This window comes from Drosophila montana, unplaced genomic scaffold, assembly GCF_035044405.1.
Source record: "Drosophila montana isolate Dmon_TW-CO22-7 unplaced genomic scaffold, ASM3504440v1 contig_2481_1, whole genome shotgun sequence".
Lineage (NCBI taxonomy): Eukaryota > Metazoa > Arthropoda > Insecta > Diptera > Drosophilidae > Drosophila > Drosophila montana.
Genome location: NW_026997351.1, coordinates 2,522,172 through 2,548,119, shown reverse-complemented (window position 1 = coordinate 2,548,119; position 25,948 = coordinate 2,522,172). Strand labels below are relative to the sequence as shown.

Genomic DNA, 25,948 nt, shown 5'->3' with positions numbered 1-25,948 from the left:
TAATGGACAAACATATCTGTAAAGCACTTAGTACCATATGTATGTGTGTACGTGTTTGCATGTATTAGATTGCATTAAAGCATGATTTGTTATGTGCTTGTCAAAGCCCATGCTAAGTTGACAGGTTGTTGGAACCGCGGGCGATAAATAATAAATATTTGATATACATATAACTGCCAATCACCAGTTGGTTTGTCGTTGACTAACACTGTGCAATGTATTGCAAATATTTACAAGGCAGATAAACTGTCTGTTAAAACATGTGAAAGTGACGTCTAATTTTTTGATATATAACTGTCAATCACCAGTTGGTTTGGGTTTGACCAACACTGTGCAATGTATTGCAAATATTTACAAGGCAGATAAACTGTCTGTTAAAATGTTTGACAGCCAACATGTGAAAGTATCGCCTAATTTTAGCATGGCCATAAGAAAAGCTGCAGCACTTGTGCAAATGTTTACCCCTAGTCGAATTGTGAATTGTTGCTAATTACAAAATCAATCAGCTGACTAACTGACCTGACTTCTCGGCTGAACTCGTAACGTGTTGTGCTGCGCACTTTGATAAATTGCTTGTCAAATCGAAATGCAAATCACGTTGGGGCTTGGGGCTTGCGGGTCGTTGATCAGTTGGCAGCGGCAGATAATTTGTTTGTTGCTGCCTCGATATGCAAATTCACAGGCACAGATACATGCACATATACATACAGAAGGTATTTGAAAATACATATATATATCTATATATGTATATATACACTTAATGTAATACAATACTTATATGAATGATTCAGCTTCCATTTATACAACTTACAATGTTCAGACCGAAATTGATTTATGTCACTTCAGTTTTCCTCAGTTTATTTTTAATTTAATTTAATTAATTATTTTTTGTTTTGTTTATTGTTACTTGAAACACATGTTCACAAACACACACACAATACACTGAGAGAAAAAATGCTATATTTAAGTAAACAATTTAAAATACCGAAAGTGTTTGTTTAAATATAGGAATGAACATGATGATACTTACATTTGTAGTAAATACTATTGAAATATTGTGTTGTAATTGTTCCAAAATTTATATTAAAAAAAAAAAACAAAAAACGAAGAAAAAAGCGAATAAAGTTAAAGACACTTAGTACTCGTATACATACATATTATGTGCATAGATGCCGCTATGGCATGCTATATACTATAACTAATCAAACATTTTGTGGACCGTTGTTAAAACAACAAATGCAAACACTTCGTATTACACAATTTACAAGGCTGAGGCCAGCAAATAAAAATAAAAATAAAAATAAAAATAACAATAACAATATATATATATTTATATATATATTGAAATCAAACAACAGACAACAAAAGATTCGTATACAATTTAGTATAAATCACAAGAATATATATACATGCGAGTAAATAAAATGGTAGAAAAATCAAAATTCAATAAAACAACATGTTATTATTACCTGCTTCTCGATTACAGCCAATTGATATTTTTGCGGGTATAATTGCGATTCAAAGATTAAGATTCCAAACCATTTCGAATTTGGAATTTTAAAAAAGTTTTTTAATGCACCGAACTTTAAATCAAGCCAACTTAAAGAAAAAAGTCGAATCGATGCCCGAAAAAAAGGAGTTTAGGGATAGATCGAAACTCAAAGTACAAATAACTTTGGCTCCAATCATTGGATGCATCTTTGCTAGATGTCCGATAATATAAAGCCTGCATTTGTTTATGAAATTATTTACGGTTTGCCATATTTTCAGCACAACAGGCTATAAGCAATAGAAAATAAATTTTGAAAACATACGACAAAGCCAGAACTAAAACTTGGAAACTCGGAAAACCAGCTTCAGGAACTGAAGAGAGCTGGTTGGAATCGAATCGAAACCAAAGCCAACTGTATTACTTGTTCCTGGCATTGAATATAGTTTTTACTCGAAAAACTTAACCAAAACTTTTGGGTTTTTCTTGATCAGTGGCATTTTAGGACCTTTTTCGAGTTTTTCGAAATTTTCTTTTTATGGCATCTGATTTCATGCCAAATTAAAACTCTGGCAAGAACCAAGAATCCTTCAGCCCGCATAAATTGGCCAGAACTGAGCAGGATTGTCTTGCTTGATTAAACTTAAATCTTATCGAAAAAGAGAAAATTTGTTAATTTTTTAAACAAAATATTAGAGAAAAGTTTCGAATTCATTTTCGAACCGAATCGAAAGGCAACTTTTCTGTCAAATATCGATGCCACAAATATCCAAATAGCCATTTCCCAGTTTTCCAACGCTTCAATAAAATGCCAGCAATTGAATTTTTTTTCGTGCATTTACTTAACTAAGGAGTATATGTATGTACGTATGTTTGTATGTGTATATAAGTATATGTATTGATATTTTAGGTAATTAATTAATGTTAAAATAATATCATTAATAGTTATGTTTCCCTCCGGTAGCCGGAACGTTGTCTTCTCTGTTTCGCTACCCGTTGTCTCGGCTCATCATGTTCAGCTTGGTGGGGTCTGGTGGGTGGTTGGGTGGTGGGTGGTTGGGTGGTGGGTGGTTTGGTGGTGTACTTGGTACTGTTGTTGTGGGCCCTGCGATGGGCAGCAATCGATCGTTAACCTACTTCTTCAACGTGTTCCGTTTATCTCTATAACCTAACAACAATTTTCAACAACAAAAAAAAAAAAGCTCTTTATATATATATGTATGCATATATATCTTTAACATTTGCTTAAAGGGTCTCGTTTAGAACTCGACCGAACAATAAAAAAAAAAAAAAAAACTACGTTGGGTACACATTGTATAGTATATGTTTTGATTGTGTATGGCTACGCCTATGCTTACTCCGCCTGGGTTTGCGGCGGGTCCGGGTCCGGGTTCGGGTTCGGGTTCGGGTCTGGTGAACAACATCAAGCTAGATTAGGAGATGCAGATGCCGATGCCGATGCAGATGCGGTTGGTGATCTACTCGTCCAAGCAGATGGTGCGCAGAATGGCTTCGACAACCGAATACGGATCGCAATTGGAGCTGGGGCGTCGATCCTCGAAGTAGCCCTTGCCGTCATCGTTAACGCCGCGGGGTATGCGTATGCTGCAGCCGCGATTGGCCACGCCGGCGCTGAAATCGTTGATCGAGCTCGTCTCGTGCTTGCCGGTCAGACGGCGTGCATTGTCCTGGCCCTGTTTGGGATCGTAGGCGCGAATGTGTCGGTCGTGGCACTTGGATAGCTTGGCGACGGCCTTCTCGATTTCCCGTATGCCGCCGTCCTCGCGCATCACCTTTGTGGAGACATTGGTGTGGGCGCCCGCACCATTCCAGTCACCCGGCATCGGCTTGGGGTCCAGAGTGGCCACAATCTGTATCGTATGGATTTGCTATAGGCTTTGAGCTGTTCGCCAAGGGTACAACGACTTACGCCAAACTCCTCGGAGATGCGATGCAAGAGGAATCGCGACATCCACAGATCGTCGCCAATCGAAATGCCCAGGCAGGGGCCCACCTGGAATTCCCACTGGGCGGGCATCACCTCCGCATTGGTGCCGGACACCTTGACGCCAGCATAGAGACAGGCCCGGTAATGGGCATCGACAATGTCGCGTGCATAGACCTGCCATAGGTGCCATCATGGATTAGTTGATCCCGAAAAATCTCCATTCAGTCAATCCACTCACCTTATTGGCGCCCACGCCGCAATAGTAGGGACCCTGTGGTCCTGGGAAACCGTTCTTGGGCCAGCCAAGCGGATAGCCATCGAAGTCAAGGAACGTGTACTCCTGCTCGATGCCAAACCAAGGCTCCTCCTCGATGCACTTGTTCACCACCTCCAGGCAAGAGGTGCGCTTGTTGGTGGCCGTCGGTGTGCCATCGAACTTGTAGGTATCGCACATGACCAAAATGTTGTTGCCACGTCGGAAGGGATCCTTGTAGATGGCCACCGGATACAGATAGGTGTCCGAGTTGCTGCCCTCCGCCTGATAGCAAGAGCTGCCATCGTAATTCCAAACGGGCAATTCTAAAGCGTTAGATAAAGTCAAATTGGGTATTAAATCATTGAGCTCAAACTTTGCGGTCAACAATTGGCCTCGTATGTCAATTTGCACTCGAAATGCGATACTCTCTAATTAATTAGTGTTAATTGGTTTCCGTTTTCAGCTTGTGCCACTTTCACGCCTCCCAACAACAATGACAATAGCAATAACAACAGACACTAAGTGCCATTTCCTGCCTCGTAAAAGCCTTAAATCCACATATTACTGTCACTTCTAATAGGCATATTCTTATATATTATTATAACATATACATATATTACATATATTACAATTCAAATTTGTTATTGCGCACTTGTGCATTACGTTTCACAACCACAACAACAACAACAACAACAACAACAACTCGACCCAACCCTGTACATCAGCATTGTCTGTCGTGAACCTGCCAAACAACAACTGCCGGAAAACTTGCGTTGCATTTTAATCGTCCCCAACTGAGCTACTTGATGATCCGATCCGCTCGTTGCCGATCCCGCAGCGCTGGGCGCGTGTCTCGTGACACGACACGATTCGTGTTCGTGCTAGCAAACTAAACGCGCTGCGAGTTGTATAGAGAATATTACGCTCCAAAAACTACTATTGCTAAATTTGTGGAAATCCGCAAAAAATACACATTTTAGAATAATTTCTTGTTCTCATAATTTTTTCTAGTTTTTTAAACAAATATTCCACAGTTGAAGTCAAAAAATTAACTAAATAATAACTGATTATTTTAGAGAAATTGTGTTATCAAAATGAGGTCAAATGATGCGTTCTGAGAATTGAATATTAATTCTGCCCGATTTTATAGCTTGGAGCAGACAACAAACTTATATATATGGCTTTAGCATTTTTCAATTTACACATATAAATTCTCTTTGGATTGACAATTAAAATTATCTAACATTATTTGTATATTAACATACATGTATATACATATATATTTTTTTTAACTCGTTTTAGGTCACGATATTTAAGAAACAATCCAATTAAAATTAATTATTAAAATTGTTGTAACAATTTTAATAATAACTATTGTCACATAACATTATTATTATTATTTTTATTATTATTATTATTATCAATAATATTATGTTTTTTGTTTTAATAACAATAATTATAATTAGTATTCAAATAAAGAAGTAGTATTGCTTATAATTATTATTTTTATTATTATACTCATTGTTGTTTATATTGAACAAGTAAAGAAATTACGTTTTATTCGTGACACGCGCTCATCTCTAATTTTGTTTAGCGTTATTAAATAGTTAGCTTGCATTCTAGCCGCTTGTTTCTAGCTTGGCAAATTTCTTTAATAACAAAACAAAAAATGCAAAAAAAAAAAAAATAATAAAGTCAAAGGGAGGACAGAGAGTGCAAAGGGGACAGAGCGCGGGCTGTGTTATTAAAGTTGGTAATAGAAAAGTTCTATTATTAGAGCCGACTGGCGTAGCCGTCAGAGCGTCAGCTGTTACCTTGGGCAAGCGTTTTCATTTACAATCTCGTGCCTCACGCTTGCTCCAAGCCCCCTTGGCCAGCTGACCCCCACCCCCTACCCAGCCGCAGCTGTGATATCGCCGCGTGCCAGGTGCCATACAGAGCCAATAGACTTGATAAACAGCCTCAAGTTGAATCGTTGTCAAGGGCTGGCGCCGGGCCGGGCCGGGCTCTAAGGATGAGCCTAATTGGCCACTTTTTGGATTTGTTATGCATTTGTGGCCAATTCGCGATTGCCATTCGATATGCAAATGGGAGCCTTTAATGTCATTTGTCCATAATGAATGAGTATCATTTGCCTCAATTGCGGCGCTCATTGAATTTGCGCATTGCAATTACTTGGGTAATTGCTTGGAACTGGGAACTGGCCAGGCAAATCCCAGCCAAATCGCTTTGATATACATATGTATATGTATTTTCAAGTTCAGCATATATGTATATGCATATGGATGACGCCCACGCGGACCGTGCTGCTGCTGCTCTATTCCCAGCCAGATTCAGGCACGCGTCGTCGGCGTGTGCTGTGGGCAACAATATTACGCATACGCCGCATACGCCAGCTGCCAGATGTCGCCTGTAATTTTCGCAGTGCGAATTGTGTGGAAACGTGTTGGCACATTTCACACCTATCCGTCTGCATCTGTAGCTTAAAGTGTATACACATATACATAGATGTGTGTATGTATATTTATCTATGCACACATATGTATGGGGCCTGCATAGACACAGTTATCAGCAGAGATTCTTAATTAGTAATTGTTCACAATTTAGTCTTCTGTTGTGCCCGATTAATAATGAGCACACACGACAAAGTATATACGACAAAAAAAAAAAAAAACTAATTAATAATCTATTAAAACATTTTAATAACATAGCAAGAGCATAAGGCACCAACAAAATAAACAAAGTAATTAAGCAAAGTATTAAAACTTTTGTCAAATATGACGCAAGAGTCCAAAGAAGGAACTAAATGTATTTAATCAAGTCTCTCATATTATTATTGTTGTTGCTGCTGCTGCTGTTGTTGCTGCTGTTGTTGTTGTTGTTGCACTTTGTATATAATTGTTGCTGCACTTCCGAGTTAAAATGATTTGTACATATTTGTTGCGCTTTTGTTTAATTACAAGTGCTTAACCTGTCTTTAAACTATATTTAGAAATATAATGTACATGTTATATACAAAATCGTACATTATAATATATATACATATATATATATATGTATATATATATTATATCTTAGCAAGTTTGCATTGAAACAATTAATTCTAGTGCACGTTACGCATACGCCGCGTTATCCGGCACGTGAAAATCTTCTTAAATTGGGTTTTTTTTTCAAAACCCGATCTTTTGCCGACGGACACGCGCCGTGTCTAATTGCGGCCATATACTATATAAACGAATTTAATTGTGACTGCTTGGCAAACACATTAAAGCGTAATCAATTATCAGCGTGAAACCCCTTTTAAGTTGTACGCCTTTATGAACGGAATCCCATTATCAAAAAGTCTGTACTAAAAATTCAACGCATATAAACTGTGGAACAATAAACGTTTGTGCGCCAACTTCCGAGCCGAACTGCTGCCCCAGACGTTGGGCTCGTGCCAGGCCAAAGGTCAAAGTTTCTGCTACATATTTTGGAAGTGCAGCTTAGCCAATTGATAGATAGATATAGATATAGCTGTGGGCATAGAGGTTTAACGAGATCTTAGCCTGCGGAAGTCTATATCTATATTGTTTAGAGGTTTATATATGATATATATATAGTAGATATATAGTATCATTATCTTGATTTGGCATATAGTATCATTATTTATATTTGGTATATAGTATCTACATATATCCATATTTACTATACAGTTATACAGTGGATATAGACCACATTTGGTAGATAAAGAGTTTTCGAATTTTCGAAAATCTTTTGATTTTAACAAGAAGTTGAATACTTTCTACATAGACTCCAAGACTTCTTATGGGAAACGAAATGTAGCCGGCACAGCTATGCTTGTGTATTGCTTGCTTCACGCAGTCTCTATATATGGCTTAGCCGTTAATCTCTCCTAAGCAGTGCCTGGAGAAGAGTAGAGCACTGATATAAATCAGACAGACTGGCCAGACGGGCCACACGGGCCACGCGGGCTGACATGCTGACAGGCACTCAGAGCTGCCAGTAGAAAACTATGTTAAGCCATTTGGCAGATGATTAGATTAGCCGGAGAGCGAGGCCAGGTCCGGGTGCGAGACCACGGTGCCAGTGCGAGTGTCTAGGTCGTAGCTTGCGTGGGAATTAATTTGTTTTTGTTTCTTTTTTATCTTCTACTTTTCGTATGCGCTTACCCTTTGGGCTAGTTGGTATAAAGTCGAGTGTACGATCCTTGCAGCGCAGATCCTCGCCGGTGCCGTCGATCCACACGTAGGTGGCCTGCACAACGTTCTCCTCCAGCGGCAGGGTCAGATAACGGTCCAGAATTGTCTTGTTGATGCGCGCATTGGGCGAGTCTTCCAGAATTCTAGACGACATACTGGGCGGTTTAATGTGGGGAGCCAGGCAGGATTTGGGTAATAATGTGTGTGTGTGTGTGTGTGTGTGTGTGTTTGTGTTTGTGTGTGCGTGAAAGTGAAATGAAAAGTAAACAGTTAGCTTTATCCCACGATTTCCATGCAATCGTTAAGTTATCTGCGCACCTGTTTTTTTTTTTTTTACTGTTGCCTTTATTCTATAATATTGTTATTTTGTTTTTTTGCTACTTTCGTTTTGTTCGTAAGGAACTTTTATTGGAATGCTTTAGTTAATATTAGCTGCGCGCGTAAACGTTACTGAAACACGACTAAGCTGGAATGCGTTATTCCAACTCAATTTATAACGACAAACTAAAACCCAAACGACCGCAGCAACAAATTGTTATTACTGCTACTACTTACAACAAACTGAGCAGACAGCCGGCGGACGCAGCAGCAGCAGCAGCAGCAGCAACAACAGCATTCAATAAAAATATAAAAAAAAAAACCCAAAAACAAAAACAAAAGCAAATGCTGTTGATGTCGTCAACGCAGCAGCAGCGACTGAGGCAGAGGTCGCAACGCGCCTACAACCCACTGTCGCCGTTGCCGTTGCCGCCACCGTCTCTGCCGCTGTCGCTGCCGCAGCTTGCTACGCGCTGACGGCCAGCGCATGCGCTCCTCTGCTCGCTTGCTCGTCTTCTTCTTCATGCTGCTGCATGATCAAGAAACGGCAAAAGTCCCGGTTGCGCTTAGAGGTGCGCACGTGTCGTATACGATACGTTTACGATACGATTACGCTATTTGGATTAACGATCATCGAATTTGTATGAGCTGCTGATAAGTATTCAATTAAATCATGTATTTCAGATTCCAGTTTTCTGGATTTAGAAGAGAGCACTTTTATTTAGCATACATTTTGGGATGGGATTGTCTTAACATTGTCTTTTACAACTTCATTTCTTTCAGTGTGCTCATGAAAGTATGCTTCCCCGCGAGAAAGCAACGACAGAATCAAAGTGAATTCGAATACAGTTAATTTTTTACACGATATATGTATGTATTTACGACACGCGCTCATCTCTGAATCCGATGCCGGTATAGATAACAACAGAACGTCAACTTTCTGCGATATGCAACGTCATTGCTATCGGCTGATGTCGGATGTATGTACATACATACATAGATTTGTGTGTATGTGCCCGTTGATTCTCATCTCTAGCTCTATTTGCATGACTACCATTTCCCTACGTGCGGATATGTACGTATGTATGTGGAAATCTACATGTATGTTGGCATATAACTAGAGGTGCTCCAATGGCTAGATATAACTATGAACGAGTGCTCTCTATTTAGGTCTGATTATCTGATTCCGTATGATTATCTTCCTGGGAATGATTCTGTTTTGAGTAAATCTGCGAGTTACTCGGGAATTGAATACAGTTCTTTGACCAACAAAATAAAATGATGAATCGTTTAAGCTTGAACATATCTATAATGCATATTTGTATGTACGTGTTATATGATTATGAACATAAATTAATAAAATAGTGTACATAATTCCCTTTTTCTTTCTAGTGACATTTTTTGTATTAACTAAATTATTAGTATTATTTACTATAATATACTTAGTTACTATAAAAGTAAAGTAAGTAAACATTTTTTCTCACTTTTCTCATTTCTAGCTCACATACATTTTATAGATTTTCAGAATCCCAAGTAATGAGATTTAGGTAAGGCTAGGAATATGCTCTTATTGATTTTTCTATTAAGCTATCCAGGTTTGATATTCAATAGAGTATAAATAATATGTATGTACACTCAAAGAAACCGTTTTACTAAATTTTAGAAAATCTTTGAACAACTTTCATAACTCAGAACATTTTCTTGTTGTAGAAGAAATAATTCTCTAAATTAGTAAAAAAATTAGTAAAAATGAGTTAAGATGAAAAGTTTTTTTTTTTTAAATACAATAACACATTTTTTTAAAATAAAGAATGTGTTTTCTTTAATGGCGATTTTCTACAATTTGGGCAAAATATTTGTTTCGTGGGAAGTTCTTAAATTTTCTATTAAACGAACTAATCGGTTGACTATTATATACAAAAATTTGATCCTGTCAAATCGAAAATATTTGATTATTTAACAATTAAGTTGTCACTTCAATTTAAAAATGTGTGCAACATTAATGAATATCTGAATATTATGGGTATATGAAAAGGATACACCTGCTGATGTATGAATGCATGTGTGCATGTATGTGCCATGTCTGTGTGTGTATGTGTGTTGATTCAGGCTCAACTATTTTTAGAAGTATTTCCACTTACGATGAATGCATGTTGCATAAAGTTGTGCGATATCTGTATACGTTTTTCTTATCTCGCAGCGTTAATTGGCCAAAAATTGCGTATTTAAAAGTTGATTTTATTTCTTTTTGGTATTGTTTTTTTTTTTGTTGTTGAGTAACATGCGCGTAGGAAATAAAGTTCAACGAGCAGCTAATGATTGCGATCTTCACGATCTACTTTTGGCCGAAAATCCGAGTCCGAGTCCGAGTACGAGTCCGAGTTAACTGGTTATATGACGAGCACGATATGGCGGGATTTCGAGTAGTTGAGTTCGATTTGGTTCTTATTGAAACGACGCTTGTCGTCTGCGCGCGGAATCGAGAGACGATGGCGATTTTCTTGACGGACTGCGCACTTATAGCGTCGATTGATCAGCTTTTATACATGTCGGCCGCTCGACTTCGGACGTGGACAACAGATGGGACAACAACAGCGGAGGTGCGATGTGGGGCTCTTGATTATATTTATGACGTCTGAAAATAACAGATAGACCTACAATGTGCTAATTACCCATTCAAGATTCTCGCACTTTGCGTTTGGCGCTGATTGCTTAATTGTCTCGTGTATGCCAACATATTTACATGAACTATACATATACATATGCATATATGTACATATATATCGGAGGCGGCCTAAGATAGGGCTCAAGAATCTTTTCACTACCGCCTATTAGCTCCAAGGGCAATTAGTTCGCAAACCTTGTACAATCGAATATCGAATAAAACAATATATTCCAACCACGATCTTCATTACAATGGATGCATTATAATCTCCAAATGTTTCGAATTTCAACAATGAAAAGGGTTCTTCGGCATTTGAACTGAGCTTGAACTTATCGTCGCTTCTCCCTTACACGAAAAAACGCATTGCAGCGCGTTCTCGCAAGGTTCAGCACTTGTTTTAAGGTCAAAACATAATAATTTGACAGTTTTGTACACGCGCCGCTTGCATTACAAATTAATCTGGAAGTCAAACACCAAGAATAACATTTGTCAGCCAACCTAAAAATAAACGCAAATAAAGGCAGCCAGACGACTGGACAAATGTTCGAAATAAAAATACTTAATTTTATTTAAACGCTTAATGAACAATTAACATAAAAACTTTTACACGGCGAGAAAACTGTGAGGCCAAAACTAAGCAACAAAACGTAAAGGGAATGAACCACATTTCAATTTGTCTAAAATCGTAAAAGTGATACGTTTTACAATTTCACGCATAGCCGTGAAATGGGCTTAACCCACGTGAAATCGTTTCGCAGGCTATTCGACTATATTGGAGTAAATTCTAGTTAAAGTAAATAAGTAACAAAAATCAATTCAATTTTTATAAATTAAATACTCAGTTAATGCGCTCATATGCAATTTCTATATCTATTTGAAGAATTTGGACTAACCATTACTGCAAATCTCAAACGATTTTGTTCATGCTAAGAGAAAACATTTTACCAATGTTTTCTCTCAGTGCATGTATAGATAGAAAAGAGACAACAAGTGCAAATTATTTTTTCTATTGATCGATTGCCGACCGTCAGCTGCTGTTCGTTTCCCCTTCCTCGTTCCTCGTTCCTTGTTCCTCGTTCCACGACGTCTCACGTTCCAGCCGTTCACTAGTTTCGGCACTCGGTTCACGTGAATCGCGCATGCGTCCGTCGGCATTTTTGTCTGGCCATTTTTTACGAGCTTTTTGGCGAACGTATTGAGACTCCACAGAACTGAACTGAGCTGAACTGCTTTTCGTTTCGATCGGCTGTGTGGGGGCCATAAACCTGGTCGCAAACTTTGATCTCTGATAGCATTTAGCCCTGTCTGCATGCGTAATACTCTGCGCAGAATGGTCAGCAAAACTAAATATATAAATTCTTGATAACTATTTGGCCGGCGCTGGTGGCCAGTGGCAACGATAAGCAAAATATGAAGGTGGCGCACACGAACCAATGTAGGTGAAGGCAGCTGAGAGCTGCTCGCCCGATCCCACGCGGCGTATGAGTAATTGAGGCAGGCCATTTGAAGAGGTCTGGCGCACAGTGTTGTTATGGGCCAAATACAAGATTTACGAGCCGGTCCGAGCCGGCTGTCGATTGTTTCAATTTCACAGCGCAGAGCAATTAAGACTTGCCGAATATTCGCAAATTATAAAAGAACAAAACATAAATGTTCCAATTAAAAATGCCTGCTTAATTGTCATTCATCAAATGGCAATTTATTAAGCGGCATTCGCACTCGACTGACTGCGCATATTTCGCAAAAATTATATAACACGCACCACATCTAAATGCACACACACTCACTCACACACACACACACACACATAGGCATATATTAGACAGCTGCATACATACACACAAATACATATGTCTTTATGCTCATGAGCCCGAAAGCAAACTTTGACGTACTATCATAAAAATAAAAATAAAAAAATCGATTCTTTGAATTCTTGTGCTTATCTGATAATTCTATAACAATTTCTGTACTGAAGGACCGCGGGACTGACTGGCCCAGAAAATTAAATAAAGTTGACAATGTTTTCTACTTGAAATAATTCGACTAGCAGATATCCTCTTTTGGTTTAACTTTAAAGTAAATCACTTTACATTATGGTAAAAGCTTGTTTTTGGGCAAATCAAAAGATGTTCGCAGATCGAAGCGAAAGGTGTATAAATATATACATTCTGACAAGCTTTTGCTGCCTGCAGCACTTACAACTGTTGCAGCAACCCTCTTTTATAACTACTTATAATTGCAGGGTACATTACTTGATCGTTGCGATTAATTAAGTACTAGTATATACATTATGGCAACCTTCTGCTGCCTGCAGCACTTACAACTGTTGCAGCAACCCTCTTTTGGCAAATTCTGATAATTGCAGGGTATATAAATAGATGGCTGCGAATAATTAAGTACATAATATTATGGCAACCTTCTGCCGCTCGTAACATTTGCAACTGTTGCAGCAACCCTCTTTTGGCAAATTTGTGATAATTGCAGGGTATATTAATAAACGCGACACTTTTATATGAGCCCCCCCAATTGTCGCGTCTAACTCTATTAAACAATTTATGCTTTAAACAGCTGAATTGCTTAACTTCTTTATGGGCGCGCAGCACAGTCAGGTCCCGCACGCATATTTATTCCATAATAAACTTATCTAATAGTCATGTGCATGGCGGTGACAGCACCCACCAATATATATACACATATATATGCCACACTGGAGCCACAATATTATCATGAACAATAACGAGTCTGTCAAGGGCGCACACACACACACACACACACACACACACACACACACACACACACACACACACACACACACACACACACACACACACACACACACACACACACACACACACACACACACACACACACACACACACACACACACACACAAAAGAACAAAACAAAAAGAAAAAGGGCTTGATCTCGTGATCGGGTATGGGGTATACATTGTCCGGCAGTCGGTCCTCCAGTTTTCAATTTGATGAGCCGCCGGGTGAGTCCGCATTAAAAACAATGCCAGTCACCATCATCCGACGCAGTCAATTGGCTCCGCGGCTTGCCTCAATTTGTTGTAATTGGATTGCGTGCGACTCTTGTTGTTATTTAAGCACAGTTGTTCTTGTTGTTCTTGTTGTTGCTGCTGCTGCTGCTGCAACCGGGCGGGAATCAGGTGCTAGTTTCAGTGCCAGTGCCAGTTGCCCCAACTGCCGGCTAGCTGCGATTTAGTAATAACCACAAAATGGAACAATTTCTGAACCTTCAATTAGCGTTGATTCAATTTGCAAAAATACTCGTCTAATTCTGGGCAAGCGCTCCGAAGCCAAAGTCGAGCCCATCGAAAATGGGAAACTGGCCAATTTTGCATGTTATGTAAGTTTTGCTTTTTTTGTTTCTACTTTTCCATCCCCTTTTTTGTTTTTAATACGTTTATTTAGTAAATAGCTAACACCTCCAACATTTGCCACTTGAAATAATGACATTCACATTTGAGAAGCACAATTGAACTGAATATTCCAGCTGCCAGCTGGATATATATTCTATATATATTGCAATCTGTAATATGCCGTAATAGTTACTATATATTTTATATTTAAATGGCAAGTACACATTGTCGTATATTTTTTAAATATTTTTCTATAACCCCTGTCGAATCTTAACCTTAGTTTAAATTAAAAACATTTCAGAGCATCTCAGCCCCAGAGCATAGAGAACTGTGGCCCCAACTTTGGACTATGTCAAACAATATTTGTTAGGCGAACGTTTTGGGTAGAGAACAAATATAGCCCGCGAATTCTTTATGAAAATATGTACGATAGGCAATATAAAAATATAAATTAAGTTAAATGAAAATTGTCAATATTTAGTGACATAGCAAGGCTTGAACCAATAGAGGGAAACTTCAGCGTGAAACGTGAACTGTGAATTACAGGAAATTAGTTAAACGATTAAATAAATTTAAAAAAATGTATAAACTAATTTGTTGGTTCGAGTGCGCTCTCTAATCTCAAGAAATGCGGCCTTATCAGGGCTGTTACTGGAGTACTTCAGCGTGCTATCAAAATCGACTCCGAACAAAGATTATTAATTGAAAATGATTAGTTATTAATCAATAATTAGACTAGTCTGCTTTAAATATGCACTAGGCAAATGGGTTCAAGTAGGCTGGGAATTTGGAATTTTCGCTGTCACAATAATATTCCACGCGGTTCTGTGCAGTCAGAAAGCATTTATCAAAATTGTCTCAAACTAATTCTTAAATATATTTTGCATATCAGCCAAGGCAACCATATTGATAGATCGAAGAAAACGTTTGAGATAGGTAAATCACAATCCAATATCCAGCTAGAATGTCGAACAGCCGCATATTGAGCGCCGAGGAGGATCTGCAGCTGGATGCCTGGCTGACGATCAAACAGATCAATCTCAACAATCGCACGCGCCGCGATCTCTGCGACGTGGTGAATGTGGCGAAGCTGTTCAAGCAGCTCGATTACAAGCTGGTGGAGGCACATAATTACTTTTCGCACAGCAGCCTGTCCTTGAAGTTGCAGAACTGGGAGACCTTCAATCTGTTGGTGCTGCGCAAGATGGGCATGACGTTGTCACGGCAGGCGCTCGAGGATCTGGCCACGGGTCGTCTCGGTGCCATCAAATCGCTGCTCTTCCAACTGATGTGTGCGGAGCGCAACGGGATCAGGCTGCGTGCCGGTTCGCGCTCATGTCTGACAGGCACTGGCACCGATGTTGAGATGCTGCTGGACGAATCGATCCCGATCCACACGAAGGCTGTGCCGAGTGATCCGCAGTCGTTTCTTGATGCCAAGTACGAGGAGCTGATTCGTGAGAGCAACCAGAGGGATAACGATATTAGCTCAATAACCGACAGGATTAAGCATCTGGAATCCGTCAAGCTGATCAAAGAAGATCGCATCAATTGCCTCATTGAGAATCTGGCCCTGCTTTCGGTCCGCACGCTGACCTTGCAAATTCTGTGTAGGAATCCCAAATGGAAACAGAAACAGCTGCAAAAGCTGCAGCAGAAGCTGGATATAAGGCTCAAGAAACATCAGCTAAAAAACAATAGAAAAAACTGCATAAAAAACGGCTAATAGAAACAATGGTTTTAAAATAAATTCACATTATGTCGGCTTGAACATGTTTGTCTTTTCCGTCTTTTTAGCTGAATCCGCACGCGTGGGTGAATTTCTTGAAATAGGCCAAAAACAAGTATTCCGATTTGTTTTTCCCAATCCATTTCAAATCGACGAGGTGATTGACTGATTGGTATCAGGCTCCTCTTCCACCAGTAACTGAGGAAAATTGGCGGAAGTGGATTGTAAAAATCTTTTATTGTTTTCATTCGATTGACCACAAACTCAGTTGCAAAGATTTCTGTAAAATTTCACTTTAAATGTGGAAGTAAATTTGAATTTGCCACACACGGAAAATGGGTGGAAAAATGAATGGTGGATGCCGTGCAATGCCGGCTAACACCCAACTACATTAGATAATCATACTAAGGTATTTGTTATTCACTTTCGAAATAATATAAGTGCAATGAAGACATAACCAGGATAATATTACGAGGAATAGACTGTCCGGCGGGCTGGGAAGGGGCTCAGGTCTGGGTTGCAGAAATGTGTGAGAACGGCCAGCTTGAGCCATGAAAGTTGGTAGCCAAACTTCTCTAATTGCCTGCACAACAAGTCAATTAGCGATTGGTCGAAGGTCAAGCGGGCCTATAAAAACGAATGCTCGCTTCGCTGGCGCTTGAGAAACGTTTGGAATATGGCTGGCTACTTTGGATTCCGCTTCCTGTACAGGAATCAGCCTCTGTCGCTATATTTTTACGCCGTGCCGCGCCTGGGCCTGAACCTGATGGGCTTCTGGCCCGGACCGCTGCAGTGGCGGGCGCTCGTCCATTTTCTGATCCTGGCAATTGGCGTGACCACCGAGCTGCATGCGGGCTTCTCGTTTGCGCGAGCGGGCGAGATTACCAAAGCCCTGGAGACGTTCTGCCCGGCGGGCACCTCGGCCGTCACCTTGCTGAAAATGTTTTTCATGCTCCGCTATCGTCAGGATCTCCTATACGTGCTGACCCGTCAGCACCAGCTGCTGTTCCAGAAGAAGCCCCAAACGGCCGAAAAGCAGCAGCTAATGCGTCATCATTCCGAAATGGCAGCCCGCTTCAACTTTTGGCCCCTATCCGCCGGCTTCTTCACGTGCACCATGTACAATCTGAAGCCAATGCTCTTGGCCATGCTCCTGTATCTGCAGGGACGGAGCGATGCGATTGCCTGGACCACCACACCTTTCAATATGACGTGAGTTCGATTTGGGTGGGATGGCGGATAGACTTCTTGAACAGTTACAGTTCCCATTTGCCGTCCATCATGCAGCATGCCCCGCTGGCTACTCCATGCCCCGTACTTTCCGTTCACGTACATGTTCATCGCGTACACCGGCTACGTAACCATATTCATGTTTGGCGGCTGTGACGCCTTCTACTTTGAGTTTTGCGTCCATATTGCCACGCTCTTCAACTTTCTGCAGGCGGACACACGTGCGATATTCCGGCCGTACAAGGGTAAGGGCAAAAGGCAGCACCATCAGAGCTCTAATACCAGCAGCTCCATTTTATCCTCCTCCTGCTCTTGCTGCTCCTCCATCCACCTCTCTTGTTGATCCTCTGTTCGACAGGACTCGCACAGATAAGCGGCTTGCGCAGCAGACGCTTCGAGGCCTCTCTGGTGCAGCTGATCGAGCGACACAACAAGATCTTTGAGCTGACCCACTTCTTCCGGCAACGCTATGTGATCATCACACTGGCCCACTTTGTGTCCGCCAGCATGGTGATCGGCTTCAGCATATTCGATCTGCTGACCGCCGGCGGCAGCGGCTTGGGCACCCTGCTCTATGTTGGCTACACTGTCGCCGCCCTCAGTCAGCTGCTCATCTACTGCTATGGCGGCACTCTGGTCACGGAGAGCGTTAGTGCCATTCGCCTATTCGGTGGCGTTCCTATAGATTGTTTATCCCTCTTATTTATTGCAGAGCGCTCAATTGGCCACCGTGATGGGCACCTGTCCGTGGCACCTGTGCCTGCCCAAGCATCGGCTCTATGTCTATCTCTTCATCATGCGGTCGCAGCGTGCCCTCACCATGGCCGTGCCATTCTTCTCGCCCTCGTTGGGCACCTTTGCCGCTGTGCGTTCCAAATCTTTATCTTCCTCTGGGCTGGGCTTTAATTCTTTGTTTTATTTTTCAGATACTGCAAACATCTGGTTCCATTATCGCACTGGCCATGTCTTTTCAGTCCTGAGCTCCTCATCTACCGAATCTTTATTGTTTAAGCACTTGATCAAAAACAATTTAAAATATATAACTCTGAAGTGTTTTAAATTTAAGATTAAGTGAATTATATATAAAACATTTATGTAAATTTATATATCATCCCGAAATCGCAGTTGATATACCCGAAATATATCAATTATAACAATATTAAAAAAAAACTGCCTTTTTGTACTTGGAATGGAAAAGGTTTCGTTGCAGAATCAATCCCAGTTTTCCAAAAATTGTGATTTTATCCCTTGATCAGACTCTATTTAATCGAGTTAAACTCTTTTAAGGTTTTTAAACATGTTCAAATTAAAATATCTCGATTAAATACAGCCCGATTTTGGAGCCATATCGGAATATGCAGGGTATCTCCTGGTTGGGCACGCCCGACCAGAGCATTCTTACTTGTTTTCTAATATAGTATATGTATTCAGATATTTTTAGACTGAAGAATTCGATAAGCTCCAATCATAGCTATTTAAAGCAAAAAACTAAAAATAGTCCGATATATAATGAAATATGAATACCTTTAAGTTCTATATATGCATTTTTTAAAAATATAAAAAATAGGGGCAAAAATCAGCGAGCGCTAAATTGCTGGCTGAACTTCAACTGAAATAAATACCAGGCGAACATGCCATTTATGTTTGACAGCAGGTTGACAAAATATGTGCAAAAAAAAATTGCATTGCATAAGCGCAAGGGGCATAAATGTTAAGCTGCTGTAAACTCGCAAGTTCATTAGCAGTCGCCTGTTAAGTCGGCTGTTAAGCAGCAGCAGCAGCAGCAGCAGCTGTTAATTCGACTGTATTGTCGGCTGCAGCTGCAGTTTATGTTATATAGCTGCTGGAATATTAAGTATACGCATACATATTTCTTGAAAATATAAAAAGGGACACATGAAGTAGATAGGTACCTACGATATTCACAGTTATTCAATATGAGAAAAAATAATAATTAAACTTTAACAGCTCTATTTCGGTAAATAAAGTTTGATCTTGGAAAGATATGCATTCTTGGACTTATTAATAATGGGAAAGTTTTAATTCTTAAATTTAAATGCCAATCAATAGTAATAAGTCCATATGAGCTGTAACTCGTTTAAATAAACTACGATCATGAAAAGGTCAGCATTTTTTTAGCAAATCGGAATGGAAAAAATGTTGATTTTTTTAATGCCAATCGCCAGACGAGTGCGTAAAAGTATCTTTAGGAGCAGTTAGTTTTGAAACACGATAGAGAAGATTTTCTTTTAGATGAAAATAAGTGGACAATAGAGTTTTAATCTTTATAACTCTATGTACATGCATATAAATGCTGCTTTGAATCAGATCTGAATCAAAGAATCTGGCAAGAATTCCATAAGCCAAAGATAAGTATACTCTCCTGATTCCCCCTCTCCCCTCTCCCTCCACTCACCTCTTCGTTCCACCAGTAACCTTTACGTCAGTTGCTGCTTGCGTATTGAACGTATCGTCGAATCAACATGCAAGGCGCCACGCACAAGCGCCCAAGCGTGCCACAGCAAGAGGCAACAGGCAACAGGCAGCAGGTTGCCGCATTTAGTGCAACTGCGGCAGGCCGAGTGTGCGCCATGTGCGATAGGCGTAGCTTCTGGGAGCGGCACGAGTACAAGTTCTACAGATACGGCCACATCTATGCGAACATCTATGGCCAGGTGATAATAGATTATGTGCCGCAGCGCCAAATGCGCTCGACGCTGAAGACGCTGCTCATCGGCTATAGCCATGTGCTCAGCCTGCTGCTGATTGTCGTGTTGCCCTGCTATTTTGGCTATAATTATCGGGCGCTGACTGCAACGGATGACCGCCGCATGCAGCTGGTGCTGTACGTATCGTTTAGCAATACGCTCATCAAATACGCGACGGTCATAGTCACCTACATGGCCAACACGTTCCACTTTAGGGCCATCAATCACGGCTGCACGCTGCAGCGGGCCCGCCTGGAGGCGGCTTTCGCGGCCAGCTACCGTGGTCCCAGTTGGCCGAAGCGTAGCTTTGAGCTCTTCATGTACTTCAAGTTCGTGTTGATAAACATCATGATGATTGCCCAGGTGTGCGGCATATTTGCATTAGCCGGCGCCGCTAACGGGCAGCTGCGCACCCAGTTTGCCATTTACTCGTTTGTGCTGTGGAACTACACGGAGAACATGGCCGACTATTTCTACTACATCAACAGCAGCGTGCTCAAGTACCTGCGCCTGCTGCATCTCCAGCTGTGTGCCGCTCTCGGCCAGCTGCGGCGTTTGCAATCGCAGCCGCTGAACCATTGTGGCCGGCTCTCGCATCGGATTGCCAGGCTGCGAGCATGCTTCGGGGACATACACGCCCTGTATGTGAGCAGCTTTCGGATGCATCAGTTCCAGCTGCTTGGGCTGATGCTAACCACGCTGATCAACAATCTCACCAACTTCTTTACCATCTTCAATATGCTGGCCACACACTCGCTCGCTAACGTCCCCTACCCAATTGTGGTCAGCGGCCTCTATGCGCTCGGCTTCTATGTGGACACCTACATAGTCACCCTGGTGAACGAGCATATCAAGGTGGAGCAGGCGCGTCTCGCACTCACCGTGCGTCAGTTCTGCGACTATCCGACGCCGGGAACGCCTAGGAGGCGTCTAAGCCGAGAGGTGCTCCATCCCAATTAGTCCAACCAATTGCTTGCCTAACATTGTTGCGCTCCATTGCAGCTGGAACAGTTCTCGCTGCAGCTGCTGCAATATCGACAGCCCATGCTGTGCGGTCTGCTGCATCTGGACCGGCGGCTCATCTTTATCATTTCGGTGACGGCCTTCTCCTATTTCATAACGCTCGTCCAATTCGATATCTATCTGCGCTCGACCAACTAGCCCCATTGCCAATGGGTCCATCCAATTAGCCAACACGCATTCCAGCTAATTAGTCTAATTGGATCGTATCAGATTCCCTTCAATTGCACGCACCACATCGATATGCGAGCCCAAGCTAAGTGAGTACATTTTCGAGATTCGACCACAAAAACACAAGATTCAGAGCGATACGAAAGGCAGCATATGTTTATAAGTATATAATACGGATATAATATTCTTAGACTAGTGACTAGTTATATACTGGCAGAGGCTATTAAATGTGTAGAAAGTACATATATTCTTGATCAGCCGAAGTTTAACAGCTATCACCATTTGTATGTATTTAAGTTATAGGCAGCATATATGTCATATAAAGCTCTTTGGAGAAAAATCGGTCGAGAACAGAGTTTTTGTATGAGCATCTATATATCTCGATAAAACTTGGCATTTATTTGTTTCGCTATGCAAAGTTTTTTCAACAGCCGACCAATATATCATATAGCTATGTTCTTACATAAAAAGTAACTTTTTGGATCTTCGAGATATCTTTAGCAAACTTGACACTTCGCCATTTTTCTATGGCTCTAACATATGGGCAAAATCTTTCTTATATCAGATAACTATATCATAAAGCTATATAGAACGAAACAGTCGAAGATGGATTTTCTAAAGAAAACTTATTTGTTTTTCAATAAATCTCGACAAAACATGTCATTTGCCAGTTTTGCCAAGCTCATGAGCAAAATCTTCATATTATCGGATAACTTTGTAATGTATAGCTATATAGAAAAAATCGTTTGAAAAATGTGTTTATTTTTTTGCTTTTCAATAAATCTCTAAAAAACTAAGCACTTCAGAATATCGAAATATCTTGACGAAACTTAACTTTTACCTGTTTTTCCAAGCTCCAAACAAATGAGGAAAACCTTATTAACATCGGATAGCTTTATCATATAGCTCTATGGGAAGAATCAGCGAAAAATGCGTTTTGTTTTGGAAAACTTCTCTGCTCGGCAATTATTCTATTCTTCCACCTACCTCCTAGTATATCATATGCCTCCTAATGTCTTCAAGGGTATTTGATCTTCGGTCTGCCAAGCATAGCTGTTCTGTCTTGTTATAAATAAAATAATAAATAAACTGGTATAAAAGTAATTAACTAATTAAATACTTTTTCAAATAAATGATAAGAAATAAATGAATAAATCAAATTTCGACAAATTGAACTATGAGTTTGTGCTTCGCTGTGCTTCACCGTGTCCACTTTGGATCGTGCTTGTCGTGAGCGTGCTTAAAATTTCTGTTTCGTGCTCGTGACGACTAGCTAAAAAACCAACCTGAAAATGCGGCACGACTCAATTGCTGGGCTGAAATCTCCAAGCGTTAAAGCCCAAATGATGTACGCTCTAGTTGCATGTACACATACACATACACATACACATACACATACACATACATATACACATATACATAGACATGTGTGTATGTATGCATGTATGACAGTCATTAGATGAGTAAATAAATTACGTATTGAATTTCTTGTTTATTACGAATGTCGCATCTTTTGATGAACTTCTAAATAATACATTATGCAGAATTCACAAATTGTTTTTATAACTAATTTGTGTGTACGTGTGTGTGAGTGAGTGTGTAGTTGTGTGTACATGCATACATATATAGTATATATGTATTTGAAATACAAACGTAGGTGTGCATATGTGCATGTGTTTGTGGACGTACACAAGTGCATTTGTGCCACGACCGCGAATCGCTTAAGGGTACCTCCCCACACACCCCGCCCCGCCCGATCCCACCACACCCCGCTGAACAGGGAGTGTTCCTCTGAGAAATTGCCTTTCGCTGCACTTTTTGAATGAGCTGCTCAGGAAAATATAGCATAAGTATGGGGAAAAACTACATCAGAGCTGTAATTAAAAGGAGCAACGCAACTGTTTAGGCTGAGAGTTAAGAAGACTCTCATTATACATACGGAAAACCGAGCATATAGATGAAATCAGAATTATGCTCAGATGAAAGCAGCTGAAGGCGAGAGGAAAAATGAGAAACAGATCTCTGATAGAAATTGGGCTACTAGCTATATCAATTGAAATCTTAGCAAAGTGGATTTTTATCTGCTTGCAGAAAGTTTAACAATATTAACTATGCATTTGAACTCATTGTAAACTACATATGTAATATATGTATTATGTGTGCTAGTATATAATATATTATTTAAATTTACAAAGCAATCAAATGAGTACATTTTGTGTAACACCTAACAACAAATCTCTTGATGATATTTCATGAATTTCTTGATTTCAATAAATGATTACTTTTGTTAACGAGCACATAATTAGTAAAGGGCCTGGGGGGAGGAGTGTGTGTGTGTGTGTGTGTGTGTGTGCTGGGGGAGGGATGAATTTTGAACAGGGGCTACGATCAAGCAGCAACAGCTTTTCAATCAATTTGAACTAAATTCCTTAAGCTGATATTTAAGATGTTCGAGCAGATATCACAGCCCGCAACTGAATATTTCTCAATTCTCAAATCTACAATAAATAGCATGTGCTGCATTATGGATTATTATACTTAACTATATAAATTTATGTAATTTTATCTGTTTTCTTTTTTTGTTATATTATACTTCATTTTTTGTTTTCATTTAATACCGACAACAATAACTGATAAAGGCACCATTTTGATGAAATGCTTCCACAAAAATTTTAAGTATACGCTGTCAAATTTACGATATTCATCGATTTGTTCATCATGTAGATGTAGCACAAAATTGTTTTGAACAATGGGATCGTTAAATGCCTTTCAGTATTAGTTTTACATATACACATTATAAATATGTATTGTTTTGTGTGTTATGGTATTATTTAAATTTTTCTAATAAATGTTTTTTTTTAATTTTTCTCTCTTTTCTTTAAATTCTTGCATATATTTTCTAAGGCTACATCAAAAATTGTCATTTGTTTTTTTTTTTGTTTTTCATTTTTGTTTTCATCATTAGAAATAGGGCATTTCATAGATAAGCAATGTATGTGTATGTAACTTGGATATACTCGTAAATGCGTTAATTAATTGCATTTAAGGCTTTGGAACAGTTACCTTGACTTTGAAATATATATATATATATATATATGTATATACTATGTACTATTAGAAAAGAAAGTTTACCGCATTTGGGCTTAAAACCCCATAAGTATGTGAAATTCTTCTATATGAGATACATACAGTAAATCGTTATTAAATCTATTCATTTCATTTGTTATAGTATATACTTATAAGATATACACTCTCTGTAATTTATCTATCAACTATTTAAACATTCCCCCACATACGTTTCCAACCATGCATGTGTAAAATTTGCCATTGATTTTCAATTTCCATTCAATTTAATTTCCATTTCTTTTGTATGTTGTATGTACTTTAAATTGCTTTCTGTTTAAATTTTGCTTACACAGGCGCGAGGTACTTCACTAAGAGATTGCAAGGCGGGTGTTTGGTAGGCAGAATATTTATTAGATTATCGATTGAAAGACAAAATCCGTACAATATGTACATGCTTAAAGAGTGAAGGAGTCTATTCGGCACACATACAGCGGCCACTAATATTAATATAAGTAAGTGTATCATAAGAGCCACGTATGAATGTGCCACATACACGCATATGCGTTTATAAATGACAAATATCGAATTCAGAATTTTCATATCCCAAACACAGTCCTAATTCGCACCGAATCAATTGTGGGCATATCGCTCAGTTTAGTACACAACTATTTCGTCTAAGGCTTATAACATTTTGGCAATCTTATATACTATATACTATATACCCGATCTGGAATATATTCGCCATAAGAATCGTCAATAAGTGTGCCATATCCTATTTGCCTTGATTTAGTTTCTTTCACATATTTCGCAGTCGTGGCTTTAACGGTCGATTTTCACAAAATTTAACTGTGCGTGTGTGTGTGTGTGTGTGTGTGTATGTGAGTGTGAAGATGTGTTTGTACTGTTTTTTACAGTTTTACAAAATTTTGTTTTCTTTATAGCTTTTAACATTTTCACACGTCCTCTTGAAAGTTTTCTTGGAAATTGATTAAAAACTTGTTACGGCTTTGATGAAATATGTGTTGTATTTTTTTTTTGTAGTTTATTTTTATTACATTTACTGTTTTTTTTTTTAAAGATTTAAATTAATATAATTCGCTTAGGTTTTTGTGTTTATGAAATACAACAATGCATTTTGCGTACTATGTGAAATCGAATTTTGTATGCATTGTCTGCACGTACATATACTGATCAATGTTTATAAAGCAGGGATCGAAGGTATTATAATTTACAAAATATTGATATTACAAATGTAAAGGACAGAGACGAAAAAAAAAAAATATATATATATATATATATATGTATTATTAATAATATGCAAATGCTTCCCTTTCCATAAGACATACAGCTATGTACATAAATGCACAACGTATACATTTCTTTTCGATAGATCTTTTCAATATTTTGGAAAGTTAGCGACACACACGAAACAAACGAAAAAAAATCATAATCTTATTAAACTTGAATTTTACTAAATTTCTTAGAAAAAAAATATATAGAAAAGTAGGAAAAAAATAATGGGTTATTAGCAGTTATGTGCGTTGTCTATAATTTATAAATTTGTTTGTTTGTTTGTTGAACATTAGCTAATTGTTTGCTGTCAATACAAAAAAAAATGTATATATATATATATATGTATATATGTCAATACCAACAAGGTATTTAAGTTGTTGCATATTCAATTGTAAAATTAAACCGTATCGGTGTATATTATTTATATACTATATATATATTTATATATATATATAAGTATATAATATA

General features: G+C 39.2%; 4 protein-coding genes across 5 annotated transcripts; 3 read left to right on the top strand and 1 right to left on the bottom strand.

Annotated features, from left to right (window-relative positions):
• Nucleotides 1–2,307: 2,307 nt before the first annotated feature.
• Gs2 (glutamine synthetase 2) lies at nucleotides 2,308–10,714 on the bottom strand. 2 transcript variants are annotated; one of them, XM_064682357.1, is made up of 5 exons: nucleotides 10,355–10,714; nucleotides 7,866–8,038; nucleotides 3,676–4,016; nucleotides 3,420–3,611; nucleotides 2,308–3,360 (listed from the first exon to the last, which is right to left on the bottom strand). In XM_064682357.1, the coding sequence occupies exons 1-5, from the start codon at nucleotides 10,363–10,365 to the stop codon at nucleotides 2,968–2,970; spliced, it is 1,110 nt and encodes a 369-aa protein (XP_064538427.1). In that variant the 5' UTR covers nucleotides 10,366–10,714; the 3' UTR covers nucleotides 2,308–2,967. The 2 variants fall into 2 exon arrangements, with proteins under 2 accessions (XP_064538427.1, XP_064538428.1); XM_064682358.1 differs by lacking the exon at nucleotides 10,355–10,714 and adding an exon at nucleotides 8,214–8,374 and having other exon boundaries at nucleotides 7,866–8,050.
• Nucleotides 10,715–15,227: 4,513 nt separating this feature from the next.
• On the top strand, nucleotides 15,228–15,989 carry LOC135428503 (uncharacterized). Its single transcript, XM_064682551.1, has one exon. The coding sequence runs from the start codon at nucleotides 15,228–15,230 to the stop codon at nucleotides 15,987–15,989; it is 762 nt and encodes a 253-aa protein (XP_064538621.1).
• Nucleotides 15,990–16,668: 679 nt separating this feature from the next.
• Nucleotides 16,669–18,276, top strand: Or10a (Odorant receptor 10a). Its single transcript, XM_064682435.1, has 5 exons — nucleotides 16,669–17,204; nucleotides 17,280–17,467; nucleotides 17,581–17,870; nucleotides 17,935–18,087; nucleotides 18,149–18,276. Exons 1-5 carry the CDS (start codon nucleotides 16,669–16,671, stop codon nucleotides 18,200–18,202), a joined length of 1,221 nt encoding a protein of 406 aa, XP_064538505.1. The 3' UTR covers nucleotides 18,203–18,276.
• Nucleotides 18,277–19,705: 1,429 nt separating this feature from the next.
• Gr10a (Gustatory receptor 10a) lies at nucleotides 19,706–21,091 on the top strand. The gene is made up of 2 exons (XM_064682550.1): nucleotides 19,706–20,872; nucleotides 20,933–21,091. Exons 1-2 carry the CDS (start codon nucleotides 19,706–19,708, stop codon nucleotides 21,089–21,091), a joined length of 1,326 nt encoding a protein of 441 aa, XP_064538620.1.
• The last annotated feature ends 4,857 nt before the right edge of the window (nucleotides 21,092–25,948 follow it).